General features: G+C 40.5%; 2 protein-coding genes across 2 annotated transcripts in view; one reads left to right on the forward strand and one right to left on the reverse strand.

Annotated features, from left to right (window-relative positions):
- The window catches only part of PHIP (PHIP subunit of CUL4-Ring ligase complex), a 102,592-nt gene extending 94,721 nt beyond the window's left edge, over positions 1-7,871 (reverse strand). Inside the window, exons 1-4 of the mRNA XM_084202210.1 lie at positions 7,657-7,871; positions 7,489-7,547; positions 7,275-7,304; positions 7,057-7,116 (exon numbers count right to left, since the gene is read on the reverse strand). Of these exons, the coding sequence (XP_084058336.1) occupies positions 7,057-7,116; positions 7,275-7,304; positions 7,489-7,547; positions 7,657-7,702 (195 nt within the window). The 5' untranslated portion in view covers positions 7,703-7,871. The remainder of the gene's footprint in view (positions 1-7,056; positions 7,117-7,274; positions 7,305-7,488; positions 7,548-7,656) is intronic.
- A 479-nt stretch (positions 7,872-8,350) lies between these two features.
- On the forward strand, positions 8,351-10,086 carry LOC311151881 (uncharacterized protein). The gene is made up of 3 exons (XM_084202588.1): positions 8,351-8,587; positions 8,914-9,032; positions 9,605-10,086. The coding sequence occupies exons 1-3, from the start codon at positions 8,449-8,451 to the stop codon at positions 9,767-9,769; spliced, it is 423 nt and encodes a 140-aa protein (XP_084058714.1). The 5' UTR covers positions 8,351-8,448; the 3' UTR covers positions 9,770-10,086.
- Positions 10,087-21,959: the final 11,873 nt, after the last annotated feature.

A 21,959-nucleotide genomic window follows, 5' to 3' on the forward strand; every position in this document is an offset into this window, starting at 1 on the left:
TGACCACTTCAGGGCTGACCAAAAGTTAAACTACAGTGGTAGGGGCACTGTCCAAATATCTCAGCTACCAACAGGTTTGGGGCTTTGACTGTCTCTCTGGGAAGTGTGTTCCAGTGCTAATTTGTATGTGCATGTATTATGGCGGAAGTAACTAATTAAAAAAACTGTGTAACAGAAATTCACGCAATTTCTCCCTTTTGAAAAAGGAAAAATGAGAATAGCGGAAAAAATAACCACAATCAGGTAGCAACAAATCAGGACAGGACAAGATAAGCTTATGAAATACATTAAACTAAAATTATTCAGATTGTTCCATGGTGCAGCCTACCAGGAAAAAACTCTTGCAGTGACAAACTGCAAAAAGAACCTAGAATCAACAAAAATATACCTGCAATGCAAAAAATACACATCCAGAGTACTTTCAAGTCAGATTATTGAAACAAAACAAAATAAATAAATTTTTGTTTTAATGGTAACTTTAGAAGCTCTGTCAGAAACAGAAAAGCTCAAGACAATTCAAAATGAAATCTGAAATAAACAGAATGAAAGAACAGAATAAAATCTGGTTTGATATCAATCTCTGATTCCAAGAGAGAAACGAAAGCAAAAGGAAAAAAATAACAGATGTACAAGTATTTAAGATTCTAAATGAAAGTGAAAACTGGACTCTACAAACAGGAATTTTGAATTTATATGCCAAAACTGTGATGTCAAACAGCATAAAAAGCGCAGGATTTTTCTCTGCCAGTCTCGGCTGAAATTCTAGCTGTTTTCCTTCCTCTCCCTATTAGACTTTCTTCAGTGTCTGATTCTGTCTGTTTTCCCAAAAGAAATGCATAGAAGACGTGCTTTTAAGGTAAAAAAATAAACCCTCTTTTTGTTCTCACAGTCTTTTCACATAAGTAAACACTTCTTAACCATTACTGTAACATAAATTAAACTGTGTTAGCAAGTACAAAATTTTCAGATCTTAAGCATTAAATATTATTTTCTAGAAAATCAGAAGCAGCATTACCCTCAAACCTCCCCCTTTATCAACTACCCCCAACTTCACTTATTCCAAACAAGCAGCACGGGGATACAAAAAATGCAGCTACACACCTATCTGGACTAACATACAAATCTTTATCACCTTTGAAATACACCTAAGTGCTTATATTTTTATTCTGCATGACTTTGCAGCATAATTCAGCATCAGAATCTCAATGAATAAAACAAAAGAATCGTGATTTGACCTAGAGCCTTTAGTTAAATTTGCAATACATAATGCAGTTATTCACCACCAGTGTTTTAGATATCAAGTAAAATATGACCTTATTCTAGTGCTCCAAATACTCCGCACACTGAAACAGTCTCTCAAAAATTGCTAGTTTCCCCCCTCACCCTGCTCACAGTCAACGTGTTCAACTACCAGGTTGGCTGTAAATATGTTTCAGAAAAACACATTTCCACACAAGGACATTTAACAACAAAACCTGCATCAGTCAGCTGCCTATATTCCGAGATGTGAGAGCTCAGTCTTACTAACACCAGCAGCTATCCCACTTTAACTACCCTGCTATGTAACATATTAGCCAAAACAAGCCCCAAATTGAATTACAGTAATTGTTGTACTATATCAGACCATCAATTTAATAGAGTACTCTGTACCACCAGCTACTGCCTTATCACTTTCAAATTAGGAAGTGCAAGTAGCTTTCTCTGAAGAATTCTCATTCCCCTTTTTTCTTTTTTTTAGGGTGGAGGTGGGGGGGTGGTCTGGGGAGACAGGGCAGCGACAACCAACAACAGGGAGGGAGAACCATTTTCCCCAAAACATACTTATTTCTTGTACACTTTCTAATTCTGCTTGAGCTAAAACTATATGAATATTTAACCACTATTTCCCATCAGAATTACTATTATTTTACTGTGAGATTACTCTTTCTCTAATTAAATACATCTATATGAAACCAGCCATCCCAAGAAAACATTATTTTTTCAACTATTTAATGCTTTTAATAGGAGGCCAGAGCAGATAAACTCAAGCCTTAGTATAAACAGTGTGCCACAAGCTTACCTCATGAGAAGGTGTGAGTAGAGGCAGTATTTTTTGCCTTATGGACTAAGATGTTCAGCTGTGCTTGTAACTGTTAAATTACCTGTGGCTGTTTGCCTTTCCTAAACTTGTGGGTTTTGTTGGGTTTGGGGTTTTTTAGACTAAAGTTACACTTTAGGAATTTGATATTCCTCTTCATCCCATCTCTCAACAATGTTTCTTAGTCCCAGTTTGAAAGAACTAGCACAAAACAGTTGGCTTGGACAATTCTCTTGATTATCTGTGGAACAAACAAATGTGTGGCGCTACCCACAACAAACAAGCGTTTCCCCATACCAAAATATAAGTTTGAACAGAAAGGTTTTAACATTGCCCAAGTTCTCAACTATGGGAATAGTCTGTAGAGCAGAAGCACTTGTCTTTTAGAACTGAGTGGAGATCATTTAAGTTGACATATGTCCAACAGAAGCACTGTTACTGAGACCAAAAATCTGGCTAAGAATAACAATCAGAATACTTCAAGTTTTCTTAGCCACAGAGCCAAATTTTTCAAAATATTGTATAGACTGTCCCCAAAATACTGTTAATAAAATTTAGATGATAATGCAGCTCTCTGATTCAACTCAATTTTGCTCCCTATTCCTTTGAATATTTTTACAGAACAAGCTTTCTTTCCTAAAGAAAAAAAAAAACACTTATTATCTGGTTACTTATTAAGAAACAATTTCTAAATAGTAACCACAATTCTGCCTAGAAGACTTAACTGCTATATTAACAAAGAAACACAGTATCAATGTACTTAATGTCCCAGTACCACGGATACTCTTTGTAACTTCATGTAGGTTTGCACCACAAAAGAAAAACAGTGGAAGGGCCTGAAAAAAGTGTTTTGTAATTTTCACTTGAAATCATTTTTAATAATTGTGGGCTGGAGAAGAGAAAGGCACAAATGTCAGCAAAACAATCAACAGTTCCTGAGACCAAGATATACTGCCTATTAAACATACTGGGCCATTCTATTTGGTATGAAGTCCCAGCTTTCTCCCTCCTCTATCACCACCACCATCACCACCACTTTGAATAAAATTCCAATTCAACAGAGAAAATGACAATTACATTAATATTCTGGATAAGAAAATTTACACGGTAGTTGTGATCATCTACACTATGATGCTTGTACCATAGAAGACCTTAAAAACAAAACAAAAAAAACCCCAAAAAAACCACAAAACACACACACACAGAGACAAAAAAACCCCACAACCCATTCCCTGTGGTAGCTCTAAACTGTCAAATTGTCAAAGTGAATCTCAACAGTTGGTTTCACTCAGATGAAGTCTACTTTTCCCCCAAAAGAAGCAACTGCAACAAATTCTCCAACCCCTCCACACCCAGTCCTATCATCTCCCTCATGGTGGTGGTAAGACCCATGGTCTAACACACTAAGAGAGCTGAGCGATCTTAAAATTACTGTTCATTTTTGAGACAGGTCAGCTGCCTCATCCAACTAACCACACATTTGGATGAGCACTCGTGCCTACACAAAGGATGTGCAGAAATGCACAGCTTTCATCCACAGCATACAATTAGAGCAGCTACACCCATAGGGAAACTGCAACATGAAAAAAAAAATTACCCTGGAGTCAAATGATGCACCAAAGCTTGCTCATGTAACAAAGGCCCTAACAAAGGTGTGGAAAAGCTTAAAAATGTAACACAATACTTAAACATCTTATCCACAACGTCTAAACAATTCAAAGGGCTGCCTTGTTCTGCTGTTAAATGAGCTCTTTAACTCTTAAAATTTCTCAGTTTCTGTTCCCCATAGTGAGAAAACCTCAATCTTACAAAAGAGAGAAAAGAAGCTGTCCTACAATTTGCAAGTTTTCACAACAAAAGCAAGAACACAAAACATCCTGAGATCTGTTACTGAAGAGTCCCACCATCCTTGGTAGATCTATGTTGAAAGTGACCTACCAGGGACTCAATTGTCACAGGGGCTTAGGTTATAGCACAAATAGAAATCTTAATACTGGAAATATTAGAATGAGATCAGCACTGTGAAATAAGAACCTACACTATCAAAGCCATATTCAAGTTATTTATTTCACCATACATCCTGACTCTAGAAAAATAAAAAAAAGGAATACTGAAATTCAAGAAAAATCATTTAAGAACGTAATATAACACTATTTCTAAAATCATGTATTTTCCTTAGCATTACAAGCATGCACAGTATGGTATTAGCTTATTTAAGAAAATGAAACATTTACTTTCACTGGCCAAACAGAAAAATGAAAGTAACTTGCAAGACAGAAATTGCACCAGATTTAACATTATTTGCACAAAGTAAGTAATAGAAAACATCTAGGGCTGTGAATTCCTGTCTAATAACAAAAAGTTAACTCCAGTATAAATGCTTAAATAAATTCTTTCAAATGAGGACAAAATCAGAAATATCCTCTCTTGAAAATATATTCATATATACTAAAGGAATTATTTTGCAAAATATGGGTATAATAAAAGGCATGATTTTGTACACAACAAAAGAGAAGCTTGGGATTAAACTTCATCCCAGTTACACAGAGCCCTTATTCCTTCCCAGAGTAAAAGTCAAACGTCTAACACTACATTTACTGGTAATTTTATTGTTCAGCCTTTTATCCCTTCAGACCTCTCTACAAAGTTTAGTGAAAGTTTAGGGCATTCATGTCTAAGAAAGGTTATCAAAATATGGCAAAACATGCCATCTTGAGAAGGAAGAGTTGGCATCTTAACACGGGAAAAATTAAAAAAAAAAAAAAAAGAAAAGAAACAATGTTAGCTCAATCATTCTCTATCTCAAAAGCTAAGAATCCTTTGGTTTGAGACAAATAAGTTTTTGTTTAATGAAAGAGGACACGGTGCAAAACTCTTCTTTTGTACAAAATGTAACTGTCATGCTGCAAATACACTTCCGTGCCAGCTTTCACATGCCGAAAATGTCAAGTAATACAAAGTTCACACAGCTTTGACAACTGAGGCAAAAACAAATACAGGATGGAGGGAAGCATCAAGAACAAAGTAACCAATTACATACACACCTCCCCAAAAATCTAGGTAGGGAAAAGGTGGGAAAGCACTTAGAAATGTTTATTAGGAAGTCTAAGGAAACTTTGTTATGAACAGAAGACTAGGAAAAGAGAAAGGATCTAGCCAGCATCACCTCTCTGAATATAAGTATCCAGCATCAAGTCCAAGTTTTGCAGAAATACATCTTATGTGGTTACATACCTATGCTGACTAAATTGGTATTTACCTGCATTCCACAAAGAAAGGATTTTTTTTGGAAAGGGTCTGAATGAACTTATTTCTCACCAACTCTTCTTACTTCAAACTTTAAAATGTCTTTTTTTCCTCACTTTTCCCTTCTTCACATCCTTTTATACTCTGACTATATAGAAGAAACTCAAATTCATGCCACACTAAGAGTGTACCTCCAAGTCTTTATAATTTATAGGATAAAAGAGAAAGGTTATCAATAAGTTTTACCAAGCAACACCTTGAAATGGGTAAAACAGCCTCACAGCCTTACAAATAAATAAGTAAATAAGAATAGCATAATATATAATGCACTTTGAAATTCCCAGTTGAGTTTCTTCATATTTGATTTCAAGAAAGTTAAAAAAATACTTGTATGTATTCTTATGTTTTCTACAAGCTAATTGCTGTCAACACTTCCACACTATACAAATGAAAATGCCTGTGCCAGCACAACTCCTGCTACAGAAAAAAAGCAATGCTGTAAGTAAATCTGTTATAACTACAATAAATACCTATGGTTCATACTATAACATTTGTTATAGACTTAAAAAAAATTATACGGCAACAGTCTTTATCAGAGGCATTACAAATGGAGATGCTTCTGTCTCCTTTCATGTAAGTTCAAAAGTTCTCAAAATATCTATGTTTCAGAAGTACTGGAGCAAAGAACTGCTACAAACTAACAGCAAGGGAAATCTCTCCTTGATGAGCATCACAAACAGGACTCAGCCTTTCTCTTGAATAGTTTTCAGAAATTACACAATAGTGTACCTGCAATGAAAACAATACTAGCAACAAGTTGCTAACACACACAATTCAGACACCTTAATTGCTGTTTTGCCAAGTGCTGCAGTTAACAACACGTTGGGAAAAAAATTATCCAGGCCCCTCTCTGATAGCCAGAGCTACATCACTGCGAGTAGCACTTTAACACTGATCTAACCCGAGATGAAAAGCACACATTAGGAAATCTTAAAAAAGAACAAACCAAAAATCCACTCAAGTCAAATTTGTGATGTGACCCTGGCGATCCCGGTTGCTCCCACGCACCAGCTACACGGTTATATAAAAATCTCCAGGCCACACAGCGCACCTGGCGGGCGGGGCAGGCCCGGGGGCAGCCGGCGGGCCGCTGGGCTCGGCGCGGTGCCGGTGCGGAGCGCGGCGGGGCGGCCGGGCCGCGGCCATTGTGTGTGTGTGTGTGTGTGCATCTGTGTCTCTGTGTGTCTCTGTGTTTGTGTGCGCGGGCGGGCGGCGCACAGCGCCCCCGCACGGCCGCGCGCGCCCCGGCACCCGCCGCCGCTGGCCCCGCCCCGCCCGGCGCCGCGCCGCGCGCGCGGCTGTGGCGCCCGCCCGCACCGCGTCCGTGACGTCGCGGAGCGAGCGCGGCCGGGCCCGGCGCGCGCGTTGTTATTGACCCCGCTCGGGCGGGCACCGGCCGGACCCCGGCCCGAGCCCGCCCCGGGACAATGACAGGGAGCGCAGGGAGGGACAGAGGCTGTCGGAAAAATTTAAAATTAAAAAAAAAAAAAATCCAAAGTTTTGTTGCTTTTTTTCCCCCTAAGTTGCTGCCTTTTTCTTTTTTTTTTTTTTTTTTTTTTTTTTGCGGGAAATTCAATTTTTTCACCGGGCTGCTCAGGGAGAGTGAGGGAGGGGGAAAAACAACTTTGCCCGCCGCAGCGCTCTCTCCTGTTACTAGCGCCTGTTCCTCTTACCAGGTTCTCGTAGCTCCGGGGATGCTCCTTGCCCGTCCAGTCCGTGCGCTTGGGCAGCAGCTGAGGGAGGGAAGAGAGGGCGCCCCGTGAGCGGCTCCCCCCTCCCCCGAGGAGCCCCCCGGCGGCGCCCGGGATGGGGCGGGGGAAGCGGGAGAGCGAGGGAAGGGGGAGGGAGGCCGCAGGCGGGGCGAGCGCCGGGTGCACGGCGCCGCTCTTACCTCTTTCTCCGCCACTTCTCGGATCAGGACCTGCAGCAACAACAAAAGCGGGGCGTGAGAAAAGGTTTCAGAAAAAAAGAAAAAGGGAGAAGGAAGACGAAGCGGCCAGCGCGCCGCCCGATCAGCCGCCCTGCCCGGTCGCCCCCTCCCCACCAGGCCCGGCGGCGCCATCCATCCATCCATCCATCCCTCCATCCATCCATCCATCCCTTACCTGAGCCGCTTGCTGGCATGGTCCGTCCTCCAAAAAGCGAGCGATGAGGAAGTAGAGCTCTGCGGAGAGAGGAGAGGCCGTCAGGGCTGGAGCTCGCCTCTTTCCCGCGGGATTCCCTTTCTTCCCCCTGCCCGCCGCCCCTCTCCGGATCCCCCGGCCACCACTCACCCGCTCGCAGCTCCGCCGTGTGCCGGCTGCCGCCGTCCCCGGACATGGCGAGGCGAAAACCGGAGAGGGGAGGGGGGGAAAGGGGGAGAAGGGGGGTTGCCCGGGCCGCGCTCCCGCGGCAGCGTCGGGTCCCAGCGAAATGCGCCCGCCCGGTCGCTGTCACTGCTCGTTCACCGGGGAGAGCCTCGGCTCCACCATTCAACCCACGGGCAGCAGCAGCAGCAGCAGGAGGAGGAGGAAACAACAACTCGCAGCCGCCCGCCGCCAACGCCGCCGCCGTCGCCAGCCAGCCAGCGCGAGCGAGCGCGATCCCTCCGCCAGGAGAAAGAGTCCCCTCCTCCTCCGCGCCCCCTCCTCAGCCCCCACGGCCCCGCGCGCCGCCCCTTCCCCCCGCGCCCCCCCGAGTCCCCGGCGCTGCCTGGTGGGGGCGGCCAGGCAGGGCAGGAACGGGGGAGCCGGACTCTCCTGATCCCGGCTACCGCCCCGCTGCCGCGGCAGCCCCCAGCGCTGTCCGGCGCTGGAGAGGAGAGAGGGGCGAGCGCTACGCGTTTATTAGCGGGAAGGCGGACGGGCTGTGGCAGAAGATGTCGGCGGGGTGGGCGGGAAGGCGGCGGGCGGGCGGCTGAAAGGCGCTTTCTCTGCGCGGTGCCGGCTCGCGGAGGGATACGACGCACGGGGAGGAGGAGGGGCTGCGGCGGCGGCGGCAGCGGGGCCGCGGCGACTCGCGGTGGCGGCGGCGCTGGAAGTTCCCGAGTTCCAGCGCCGCAAGAATGGGAAGCGAGCGAAGCCAAAATGCCCCCGGGGAGCGCGGCCCCGCTGGGGTGGCCCGGCACTTCCACACCCCCGGCTGGCGGCTCCACCATAGCCCGGCCCGCTCCCTCGGAGCCGGCCAGGGACCTCGGGGCGCTGCCAGGGGCTTTGGCATCTGCGCGTAAGTGCCACAGTGTCACGCGTTGGTGGTTCTTATTCTTGCAACATCGCGCCCGGGTTCCTGCCGTGGGTCTGGAGCGGGGGGAAATCCCAGCAAGCCCCCAGCAGCCAGAAAGGCGCCTTTCTCCCGTGTTCGGCGGGGCTGCCCAGGCGGCTCCGCCCGGGGAGGTGAAGGGCCCGCAGGGCGCTCACTTGGAGAACTTCCCTTTAAAAAAAAAAAAAAAAAAAAAAACATAAAAAAACAAAACAACGAAACGAAAACTAAAACAACCAAACAAACCCCGACAGCTGATAATGATTCTATTCATTGCTCTTGCCGCCAAGCAGATCAGACATGCGGGACTGACGAATCTTCTGCCTTCCAGGAGCGATGGGCCAGAGGAGGAGTGTTGTCAACGCGAGGACCAGCGAGGGATGGTGATGCCGGCAACCTGGCTGAACTGGAGGTAAATCACTAGCGGATCGATAACCTACCGAAGGTTCCTGAAAGGCTGCAACACTGTACGGAGCCCGGTTAGCGGTTAAATAATTTCTTTATTTAATGTTTGCTACCTTAAGGATACTGAATAAAACCTTCTGGTTTGTGCTGTAACTGTTTCTTTACTGCTTACAGTCAAAAGAAAATAAAAACAAAGCCGGTGTCCGCTGATAATTAGCTTTTTTTAGAAAATCCATATCTGATGAGGGATTTAAAGGAGCACGATTCGTTGTCTTTATGTTTTGCAACGTGTCTGTGCTTTTTCTCGTCGAGCTGGGGCCTTGCAAGAACAAATGTGTTTTGTGGACAATAAGAATGAATTTAACAGGGATCAATGTAAACAGAGCAAGCTGTAATTTTTAAATATTTCTTTAGCCTCAGTTATTAACTGATGCAACTTGTGAAGCAAAGACAAAAGTATATTTGAAATGGTACAGAAACTAGACAAAGAACTATGTCTTTCCCTGTACATAAAACCCCCTGAAATTCTCAACTATCTAACTTTCAACAAAATTAAATTTGAACAACATTTCTGTGCAGCTGAGGGTAACCTGCGTTGAGCATTTTTATACGTGTTTCCAAGGCCTGCAAGCTCAGTGTACGAGCTCGAGCTTTGTGCTTGACATGGTGAGAAAGCTTCGCTGCAATCACCCTTCAGCTTTATTGAAGAAATGTTACCCTGAAAGGTTAAAGAAAGGAGGCTAAAACATCACTTATTTCCATTGTCTTATTACAAAAACTGTATTTATATAGTGGATGTCTAGATGCTGTGCATTTTTAATATACAATTATCACATGTCCTAAAAAAAATCATTAAAATCCTAATCTAGAATTTGTTGTCATTAAGGTAAATTAATTTTGTAGCATAAATTCTTTTTTTAATAAAAAGAAAAGCAAGACTGTATGTACTAGATTTGATCACTGTATCTGTAGCTATGAGCACTATATATTTTAAAATGTACATGTATCTCCCTTTCCCCAGACTTGTTACAATAACCACTCCATTTCAGCTTCATTTTAAATCTACACTTCAAATAATTGAAAAAGAAATGAAATCATATTTAATATCTAATAAAGATTTTTTTTAAAAAGTGACTTGAATTTTTTCTTAGCAATCTAAAATGTGTATTGTAATATCTTTCATAGATGATTCTCACAACAAAGGGCTACATGAATAATGTGATTAACATTTTAATTTCCCTTGATGTTCACATAAAAGAAGGTATACTGATGTATGACATCTCTGAAACTGTAAACCAAGCAATAGAAAAATTTTAATAGTTAAGGAGTCTGAAAGTAGAGGAAAAACTCTCCTAGATATATTGACCCTCCTTGTTCTTTTGGCAACTCATAACTTTTCCTATTGCAGTTCAAAATACAGCCTGCAGAATCAAAAAGTTCTTGGTGTTTTGACAATAAAATAAGGATTGTGTCTTTTATTCAATTTTTTTTATCACCGGGCAAAATGAAATCATAGTCCCTGGCTTAGGCTTGAGCACTGCAGTACTACAAGTAATATTTAATAAACAGCTTTTACAAATGTACATTCCACTTTATTTTTACAGGTCAAATGTGATGGGATTTTTATGTCCATGTGTGGCACAACATGAAAGTCATGCACAAGAGAAAAAGCCTAATTATTATTGCTTGGTGATACATGTAGGATTGAAATCCTGTAACAGTAACAAATATTCCATTCATTTCTCAGAGATGTTTTTAAAGGTTTTTTTATTTCATTTAAAATTAAGGATTTTTTTTGTAATGAACACAAGTGAAGAAAAATATAATCTCTGAATTTTTACTGTATTGTTTTGCTTTCTAATGATCCCTTTTATTTCATGTGATGTTTTCACCTTACATCATTCTAAAAAATACATCAGTCCTGCTTTATCAGCAAGATTTAGTGTTTTCAGGAGAAATTATTCCGAAAGGTCTTCATGGCAAAAAAAGAAAAATTAGTAATGGAATTATTTCATTTTCTGACTTTCAAATGTTAATATTCACACACAATTACTAAATTAATTAAAAAAAAAAAGAAGGAAGAATAAAGTTTCATAGATTTTCCTGTTGCTGTAGATTTTACACATTAGCTATACTAAGCAATGGACTGATCCTAGGAGTTGCTGGTTTGGGATGTCTCTTTTTACCCTAACTTGGCTTTTTTTTTTTTTTCTATCCTCCTCTTCCCCCCTAAAAAGTGCTATAAGCTCTATAAGTATCCAAATACAGATATATTAGAATTTTCTTGAATTACTGGTTACCTTTGACAGATAAGAATGTAGTATCTTTGGTTTCTTCTTGAATTTTCTGGTATTTTTCTGCACTTTTGGGATTAGTTGTTTGGGGAGTTTGGGTTTGGGGGTTTTTTTGTTTGTTTTTTTTACTGATGTATTTTAGCCAGTGTTTTTTTGTGTCAGTATGATTTTATACCTTGTGCCCAGAAAGTACATTTTTTCGACCCTAGTAGTGGCAGTACTTGACATGAAAAGCTTTTCTGTTTCTTTTGAAATTTGCTCTTCTCCTTTTCTCTAGAGACAAAGGAAAGTATTTAGGGTTTGTAGATTGTCAAGCCGAACAATGTAGCTAAATATTTGAAGCATGATATTGGCAGGGGGTGGCTGAGAGCAACATAAAGCAGTGACTGAGTTTTCCTCGGGTTTGGACGGTTGGTTGGTTACTTGAACAGGGCTTTTTTGGTCAATTTTTTTCCACCTCAAATGAGAATTATCACCACTAGTTGCTTGTTGATTCTCACTCTTGAAACCAACCATAAACCTTACAAGGGCAAGATGTGTGATGAGTGCTTGTGAGGCCAGCAACTTTTTTTATTATCATTTCTGTTAACTTCATGCAGAAAGAGCCACATGTGCTAAAATAAAATACTGCAATGAGCAAATTTCCTCTGTAATTTCAAACAATAACTTGAAGCTTATCTAAGTAGCTTCACATCAAAATTCTTTTAAATACTCACTTGTTCATGCTTCATGCCAAGAATACATCCGTGTCTTTTCTGCACCCTGCCTCGGTAACCTACCTGAGCTTTCTACTATGAAGTTCTAATAGAGTGTTTAGCTGCTTTGTATTCTACCCTTATCAGATATTAAATAGTGAAGTGTATGCTTCTATTTTTTACTTTATTTCTCATTTCAGTGTGCCCTTTATCACAGAATGTGCATGTCTTCCCACTCCACTATTTTTGAAAATATTTCCTGTTACTCCTGCTTGCTTCTCACCAATGGCCGAGAGGAGCTTAGAATTAGGCACCTGTATTACCCAAACCACCAGCAGCACTGACAAATTAACATTTTAAAAATTGATTAGCCTCTGAAAATGTTTTCTATCAATTTTGTCTAAAAACAAATAATTAGCTGCTAATCTACTATCAGGCTCTTAAAAGTAGATCTATATGTCATGTATATTTTGAACAGTAAATGAGCCTTGTTGGAGTTCATCCAATGAACCTAAAAACCTTTTTAATATGCTGTTACCCAAATAAATATGGGTTGCACCAGCCTTGACATTCTTTCAGTTTCACTGTTATATCTTTGAGTACAAAACCTTCCCTTACAAAGAGAAACTAAGAATAAGGCCTATGTTATTCCTACTGAATAGAGGAATTCTACTGGTTCATGCTGGGGATTTTATTTGGGTTTGTTTTGTTTTAAAGCAAATTTATTTGTGTTCCTGTACTTTGTAAAAGACTTTCAATTAAATTTCCTGGATCTGTTTGACATTTCAACTTTCTACACTCAATCCATTCCCTAATTATCCAGAGGATATTGAGAAAATTATTAAAATGCTGTACTTAATTGTTTGCTATTGGGCTTTTCTCCACAGAGACTCTTGGATATTTGCCATGTCTATTTTCACATCTATTTGATGTCTCCAAAGTTTTCTGAGTCTTCTAAGGATTATGTAGAAATTTTTTTAAGGGAAGCATTGAAAAAATTAATACACATGGTATATTTTAGAGAAGAGCTACTCCATAATGAAAATAGGAATTATCTTGCTTTATATATTGACAATTATTTGCTTAGATTATTACTTCTACAAAAATTTTGAAAATGTTTGTTGTTACTTCTCTGTGTAGTAAAGTGTTCTAATATGCTAAGGCATATTAGAACTATGCAATTTTTGTTGAGCAGAAGATTCTCAAAATAACATGTATCATTCGTTTCAATGGTTTCATAGTAGTGTTCTGAGTCTAAGAAGACTTACCTGAGGTCTTAAGTGACAAATTTTATTTAAACTGGTAAATTATAAAGTTTGTTAAGGCACAATTTAATAGTGGCCTTCAGCTACTGTTTGTCTTTCCATTTCTCCAAATGAAAATTCAGATTTCTGTTTAACCAAGTTTGAGGGTCATTTCCAGTTAGGGGTTTGGATTTGATGTTTTCATTTACTGTAGTAGCTTGTTAGAAATGCAACTTTTAAAAATACAGATGAGAGGTTATCATCTGCCTGATTTTTCAAAATGATGCTGGCTATCATTAGCTTTCATATAGACTTAGAATTGCTCTGAGTTAATACAAAAGACTGTTAAAGATTTACATCTATGTAATAACTTAAGGGACTGTGTGATATTGTTATCAGACATATAGTCTGATAAACTTGCTAATAAGCAATTTAGATAAAAATAGAGGAGGCCATAAGAAATATCAGTGAGATCTACCCAGGGAAGAGATGAGCAGAACAATGTAGGTATAATTTCATGATGTTATATTCAAAATAGTCTACTGAAGAAATTATATGAGTCATTCATGCTCCTTATGGGCTCCAAATCAATATAAGGGGGAGAAAAAAAACTCTCTATTTGAAAGCCAGTAGTAAATCTTTTTAAAAGACCATTCTATTTATTGCATATTCAACATTGAGAATATGGTAATTTTTTTTCTCAAACTTTGATTTGAAGCCAGTGAAACAAAACAATAACACATCTTCTGTTGCAATACTGCATTGAGTCTTTCACCTTATCTCAAAAAATTAGAGTTCGGGAGAAAATTAGGATCAAGGAAAAATACTTTAGGAATAGGATTAAAGACCAAGGAAAAGGAATGAAATACATGGAGGAAGTAATATTCAATCAGTGCATACAAAATTTCTCTGTTTCAGAGAAGATAAAGCAAGACCCTCTATAAACCCTTGGGTATAGTTCAAGAATTGAAACACTTGAAAGATTTCAAATGAAAAACTATGTCTTTCCTCATAACAAAATCTAGCCATTCAGGCTTCACTTTTGCCTCAGAAGTCTCAATGGCAAGGTTTTTAGCAGTCTTCAGAAGAACTGATACTTCTGTAGGTAAGAACAGCCAGTGATAGTACAGATACATAATTTTAGAGCTCGTTAGTCTGATCCAATACAGCCTTGCTCTGTTGCCAGCCTAAAGACCATCCTTAGTTTTTCCCAAGCGTTTCCTCATAATGTTGTTTTAGTTTAGACCTACAAAGTATTTTTATTTCTGTGCAATTGAGATATCTACTTTCCCCAAAATAGCAGTGATGTAGAGTGAGTAGTACCAATATTTGTACTTACAGTAAAAATTCAGGGCTGTTAGCATTGAGCCATTTGGCTGACAGTGCCTACTTTGTGTAGCATATGTGATTTGTCAGTCATCCATGAAATACGCATCACTGAGATTCCGATCTCCATTTATTGTTCAGTCTTCTGAGAAAATACTGGTCTGCTGATCCACATTTCTCAACATTTTGTATTCTTGTATAGCACCTACTTGGTGCCTTGAAAGGATTATTTTATATTTTCAGTTTGCCCAGCTCTGGTGAGCCGCATAGGCATGGTGTACTAATTGAGATACAAATTGTGTAAGATAACTGCTGATTTAAAGTAATTGAACCAAGCTCTTGATTTTACTGGTTGTAGAGTACCAGTGCTTCACAAGAAGTGTGATCAGATAGCAAATGATCCCTGCATATAAGTGACACTGGTTGCATTTTTTGTTTGCTTCCTTGTTTTTAACCTAATACTAATGTAAGATGAGGACTGGCACACGTGACTCCCTGTTCCCAGGTGAGGCCCTGCCACAAGATTAAAAGATTGTGATCATTCTAGATGGACTAATCGGTAGTTTTCTCATGGAGCAGCTTTCTTGACAGAGATTAAGAAGAACCCTCTCCTGAGGATATTTTCCCAGGTGGGCAGCTCAGTCTGTTCTGAGGTACAAAATACTGATTTCTCTTCCCTGGAAGAATCTGAACTGAAGTGGGATCCACCTGTACACAAGAGTAAATTAAAACTGCACAAGCCCCTCTTTGGTTAGGACCAGGTTTGGTAAGCATGCTCAGAAAATGATCCATGTGTACAAACAAGACAAGCAGAGATTTGTGGATCATGACCTAGCTGGAACAGGCAGCACTGGGCAAACTAGGAAGTTTTTTAGACACTCAGAAACTCTCACTGTTGGAAAATGACCTATCTATATTTTGAATGGTAAAATAATGGAAAGATTATTTTATAGTTAGTGTCATGCACATTCTCACCTCATCACTGATGGGTGTTCTTGCAATAAGCTCTGGAGCACAAGCCTAGTGCTAGTTTCTGCACATGTGATTTTTTTTTTAATCCAACTTCCAAGATTGAATAAAAAAGGAATTGAACTTGATCTTTCAGCATCAAATTTGACTACTACTAATTACCTCTTGACAGACCCTTATAAATAAAGCATCAAATAACACTAAAAGTCAATCAGCGAATGTAAAGAAACACATCTTATGAAAAGTAGATTGAAGAAATACATAGGAATTTATTTTTAATATAGTTGTTGTAATAAAGAGATGTCTATTTAGTCCATGTATCAATTTGTTTGTATATGTTTGAAAGTGCTTTCCTCAGACCCTGCATAGCAGTTTCTGACAGTTTTTAACAACATGCCATTCTTGATGCATCCAGATTTCGCCACATTAAGTGTACCTCTGAATTGTGTTTTTCTCATATACTCCCGACCCTGATTTTACAGCTGAAATTTTTCAGCAGCCAGCGTACTTACATTTTTCTCTTCCCCCAGGAGAGTGGTGTGTATGCCTTTCAGTTCATTCACTGATGGATAATTCTAATAGCATAGGACTCTGTAAGAGGACAGGTCATGATACGTTTGCAGACAACAAAATTTCAAATTCCAGTACACAGAATGTAAGGTGTTCTTGCTCCTGTATTCCTCAGTTTTGAATTTTACCCATACTAGTAATGTGAAGAGCACTACTACCCACTCAATTTCTGGCCAGTTGCTCATGCCAGTGGCCATATCCATATTACTGGGCTCTTTCAACCTCCAAAACAGGACAGCTGCATCAGCTGTGTCAGCTGGGCCTGAGCTACCCCCTGAGCCATGCCAAGGGTGCCTTGGGAGAATGCTGCTTGTCCTGGACCTAGTGCAGTGACTCTGCTGTCACCAGTTTAACAGTGTCGGCTCTGGGCTTCAAGTCTGCAGCTCTGTGCCCTGGCACCTTCTGGTTTGCTAGCATAGACACAGCTTTTGCAACAAACAAAAGGGAAGCTGCCATTGTGCTTTACTTCTGAAACTGAGATATCTTTATAGTAAGGCATAGTATGTAAAACACAGAATACATTCCACAACAGCATCCTTTGTTAGGAAGTTCTAGAGGCAGAGATAAATCCTAGCTAGTTTGTAACAAACCCTAAGACAGCTCATTTCACTTTTGCTCATCCTCCAAATTACTTTAGTCTTCATTCTGTCCACTAAATAATGAGAAAATACTGAAATGCTTAAAACCATAAAAGCTTCTCAGGGCCGTACTAAAGATCCTCGGAGGAAGAGTTGATGTGGAAAATAAACCAGAAAATACAAAGTCTCAAACTGATGAGAAGTTGAAAGAAAACAATGTAACATTACAAGGAGGAAAACAAATTAACATCTGTCAGAGAGGTTCACAGTATATCTCAATTATTGCTACAGTGTTCTGACCTGATAACTACCTACAGTTTGTGGTAGTCAGGCACTGGCTGCAGTTGCTCCTAACAAATCTATTTAAAGGTGCTTGAGAGATGTCACAAAGGACATCTTACATTTTAGAATCATAGAATATCTTGAATTGGAAGGGACCAGCAAGGACCATCAAAATCCAACTCCTGGCACTGCATAGGTCTGCCTCAAATATCTCATCACGTGCCTGAGAGCATTGTCTAAACATTCCTTGAACTCTGTCAGGCTTGGTGCTGTGACCACTTTCCTGGAGAGCCCATTCCAATGCCCAAACACCCTCTGGGTGAAAAACTTTTTTGCTATTATCCAACCTAAACCTTCCCTGATACAACTCAGGCCATTCCTTTGGTCCTGTCACTGTCACCAGAGAGAAGAGATCAGTGCCTGCCCTTTCTTGTCCCCTCTCAAGGAAGCTGTAGCTGCAGTGAGGTCTCCCCTCAGTCTCCTCCAGGCTGAACAGACCCAGTGCCCTCAGCCGCTCCTCACACGCTTCCCCTCAAGGCCCCTCACCATCTTTGTTGCCCTCCTTGGACACTCTCTAATGGTTTAATGTCTTTCTTACATTGTGTGCCCAGAGCTGCCCCCAGCACTCGAGGTGAGGCTGCCCCAGAGCAGAGCAGAGCAGGACAATCCCCTCCCTTCCCAGCTGGTGATGCTGTGCCTGATGCCCCCAGGACAGGGTTGGCTCTCCTGGCTGCCAGGGCACTGCTGGCTCATGTCCAACGTGCCATGGACCAGGACCCCCAGGTCCCTTTATGTGGTGCTGTTTCCAGCATCTCATTCCTAGTCTGCCTGTACATCCAGGGTTGCCCATCCCAGGTACAGATCCAGCACTCGCCTTTGTTAAACTTCATACAGTTGGGTTATTGCTCAGTCCTCTAATTTGTCAAAGACTTTGTCAGACCTTACTGGGAACAGGAAGACTAGTGTATGGAAAGCACTGAAAAGAATCCTCAAACAGTGTTTGGCCACAAAGCTTCTTGCCACTGGCCTGTTATCTGGTGTAAATATCACTATGAGGGGGAAGGTGGAACACCTTTTTTGAAAGAAGTAATATATAACTGAGTCCTTTACTCATGGTCCAACAATAATATAACCTGCTAAACATGCCAGATGCACTGTTATTAAGAGATATATGATACCGAATGTTTTGCCTAATTGCTTGATGAATAAAGGGACAGCCAGTATTTTCCATGCTTTGTATAAACCAAGTCTATTATAAGTGATGAACTGAATTGGTCATTGAATTTTGTAAGAATGCATTATTCGTGCTGCTGGCTTCTTTCTCTATTATCTACTGCATTGTAGGATCTATAAACCTAAAACACCACCCCACCATGAAAGGATGAATCCAATGCTAATGCTGAAGCATTTGTTAGATGAGGAACATTATTGTTTTCACTTAAAGGAGACAGCATTTAAAAAATAAGTTAGGACACCCCTGTGATTATTCAAGTGTGAATGAGACAACAGTGGCTCAACAGAGCCAAAGACAAGTGCTCTAACATCAGTTGCTTACAACCTGTATGGCAGTGATTCACCTTGCAGTTTCATCACTGTGGGTGACATCTATTTGGAAATACATTTTTTTTTTCTGCTGGTTTTTTGGGATGTATTCACAATTATATTCAACTGCTACTATGATTGGCACTTGCAACTCAATATTTAAGACCAATTTCATACACTTCCCATAATCCTAACAGTACGTGTAATAGAGCACTAGCCATCTCTTGTCATTAATTCCTGTTAACACTACCCACATTCACTATTTTTGAATAACTATTGTCAACTTTCTGATTCATCGTAGTCATATAAGACAACCAGATGCCAAAAATGTCATGACCAAATCTATCCTTATGCATCTATTTGGAAGTGTGCCTTTTCTGTGCTGCTCTGCATCAGAACAACCTGCACCAGTCCCATTGTTCCCTTTGATGAACTACCACTGCACACACCTTGTGAATCCAAGGCCCCCACCTCCCCTCTGCTGCTGAGGCCAAGCAACCCTCATTTTGTGTATGGCCACTATAAAGAAGTCTCAAAACAGTAGTAGAGGTGCTGTGCTCACCTGGCCTTCCCCTGGCTCTCTCTCTTCCATCTCACCTCAAAGTCTAGTATCTATTGTCACTGAGGTAGACAGCAAACTCCCCAGTAGCCTCTTGATGCTCAGATTTACCATATTTTTAAACCTTCACTCACCTAGTTCCCTTGGGGGTAAAGAAGGCAAAGCTTCCTGAAAGACTCCAGAAGTTCATCAACACAACCAGTAGTTATCCTGCAGGTGGAGATTTGGCACCAATACACAAATGATACTTAAGTGCAATAATGCCTTCAAGGAAGTAGGGAAAAAAAAAAAACCCTACAATTACAAGCTTTACCAGGAATGTATCCCAGAGGGAACAAAACAAAACACTGTGCCCTCAGTAACTGGATTGTTGATAAAGGACTCGAGGGGAAAAAATAAATCTAGTGACATTCAAGGCTTGCTTGCACATGTGAAAAAATTTGCTGTTTCTCTCTTGCTCCTATTCCTAGAAAAATGTTTCTCCTATGGTGCAAGATATCTTCCTCCACACCCACCCACCCAGGATTACAGGATCAGACTACCTTCCCCCTCCTGCCCTTCCCAGCTCTGCCCGCTGCCCCCCCACCCACCCAGACTGACTTCCTCAAAGCATCGCTGCTGTGCAATCACTGCAGAGTATTCACACATTGCTCCTGCACTCAGCCACCAGGGAACTTTCTTCCAAGCTCATTCTGGGATGACCCCAGCTGCTGCAGTAGCAGCACTCCTCCCTCTTGTGAATAACATGCAGCCATCTGTAAGGTGACAATGAACAGAATCACAGAAATTCTCCCTGCTACTCCTTTCTTACTCAGTTATTCTAGATGCACCTGACATACATCACATGCTTTGTTTTCAATAGTTATGAACCCCTTTAAGAGTCACATCTTCCAACTTCTTACAGAATATGCCTGACATGTACATATATATATATATATATATATATGTGTGTGTGTATGACATTGGAAACTAGGAAGGATTTGGTTTGGTTTTTAGAAATTAGATTTATTATTATTATTACTATTCTAAAGAAAGCTTAGAATGGCCTTCCAACTTTGTCTTACAATGGGGCAAAAGTTCTTGTTCTACAACTTTTATTTTGCAAGGAACTACAGTAATATTTTATAGCCATTTTAGAAATAGATTGAGGACTTTGACAAGATCACTCTTTCCAGTCACTGCATTGTCATCTTAAATTATATTGCTCTCCATTAAATTGTTCATTATTGGAAGATTCATATCAAACAGCTTAGTACCTGAAATTGTCCAGTATAAATTCAGTTTTTATGGGCTTCAAGTCTGAAATTTATTTCTGAATGAGAATGGAAACAGTGATAAAACAATTCCTACAAGTTATACTACCGTGACATAAATGCAGTACTAAAACTAAGCACAATGGCCTCACACAATAGGGTTTATTTTTGAGCATGAATTTGAATTACTAGCTTTATCCTTATCTTAGCAGGTATGCAAATATGATTCTCTGCTTATATTATGATTAGTATCAATAGACAAAGTTAAAACCTAGTGTTATTTAAGTCAGTTTTCACCAGAACTCATTTATAGACACTTCAAAGATGACTATGAGGGTATTTTGCTGTATTAGTCAAGCACTTGTTAGTGTCCATCATCACAAAGGGCATAATGTATCAAAACAGTTTATTTCTTAAGCTGTCCATTTTCTATGGGAAAACCATTGAACTATTTCATTCTGATGTATTATAAATGCAGAACTGGACATCCTAGAAAGCAGTTGCTGGCAAATTTGCAAGCCAATCTGGCTATAGCTAGGCTTTATCAGTTTTAAAACAAAGCAAAAAGTATGTATATTAGAGAGAACAGGAGTAGAAAATTCTTGTTTTACCAAAAATAATAGCACTGAATATTCTAATGCCTCTCCTGACCACTATGTATGCAGCAGCAATTAACTAACAGTGAAAGTATTCTTCACATTTTCCTACAAATACAAGAAAGATAACAAACCTTGAGCCAGGAGGGTGACAGAATTCTGGAATTGTTTATAGACAGTCTGCTGTACATTTAGTGCTTTAATTCACATATAGAAGTTTACTGTCTTATTTAATATAAATGAGCATTGTGGGCTAAATGATTGCTTTTCCCAATTCCAGTAGAAATTTAACTTTCATGTTATTTATTCTAGTAAGTGATCTTTATTTTCTTGCTAGTCTTTTTCTCTTCCCCCGTTTTTTTCTTTTTGCAGTTACGAACAGACCAAATAACTCTCAAACTTTTAAGGGTTGAGGAAGATGCACCAAAACAACTTAATTTTCACTGCTGTTTAGCACAAGGGTTAATTTTCCATTAGGATTTCTGTTAATTGGTTGCATCTTATCCACAGTTCAGAAAAAGCTGCCTTTGCCATTGAACAGACAAAACACCAAGTGTAACCTCGTACTGACATATGCAGCCCAAGGTCAGTCAATGATAGGGCAATGGTGGAAAGTGACAACCAGGGGGAATTGTCTTGTTTCTGATGCATTTGCCTCCTTTAAACTTAAAAACCTGACTGTGGTTTAGGAATGGTCCTCCCCAATTCAGTGCCCCCACTGAGACTCTCCCAAGCCAGATGCCACTTGCTCACTCTCCTCAATTCCCCTTGTCCTTCCCACACCAGGGATGGAGTTGAAAATTTGAGGCACAAAAGGTTAAAATCACAGGCTGAGATAAGAAGAGCTTACTGGAAACAGCAGTGAGATAAGAAAAGAACAGTAACAGCAACAATACTAATGACAAAAGTGTACCCAGAGAGGGTGACTTACACAGAAAATACTCACCAAGCCTGAGATAACTAAACAATGAGGGATGAACCCTAAGCTCATCACTGGGAAAAGGACATGCTTCTCCTTGGAGGAGA

Source organism: Fringilla coelebs (assembly GCF_963513975.1).
Source record: "Fringilla coelebs genome assembly, chromosome: 3".
Lineage (NCBI taxonomy): Eukaryota > Metazoa > Chordata > Aves > Passeriformes > Fringillidae > Fringilla > Fringilla coelebs.

What these genes read in the sequence shown, in the direction of transcription:
- LOC311151881 (XM_084202588.1), top strand. Translation starts at nt 8,449, where the DNA reads ATGCCCCCGGGGAGCGCGGCCCCGCTGGGGTGGCCCGGCACTTCCACA. An exon ending in AGGGGCTTTGGCATCTGCGC is followed by an intron (nt 8,588 to 8,913) that starts GTAAGTGCCACA and finishes GCCGCCAAGCAG; the next exon opens with ATCAGACATGCGGGACTGAC. An exon ending in GCAACCTGGCTGAACTGGAG is followed by an intron (nt 9,033 to 9,604) that starts GTAAATCACTAG and finishes ATTTCTGTGCAG; the next exon opens with CTGAGGGTAACCTGCGTTGA.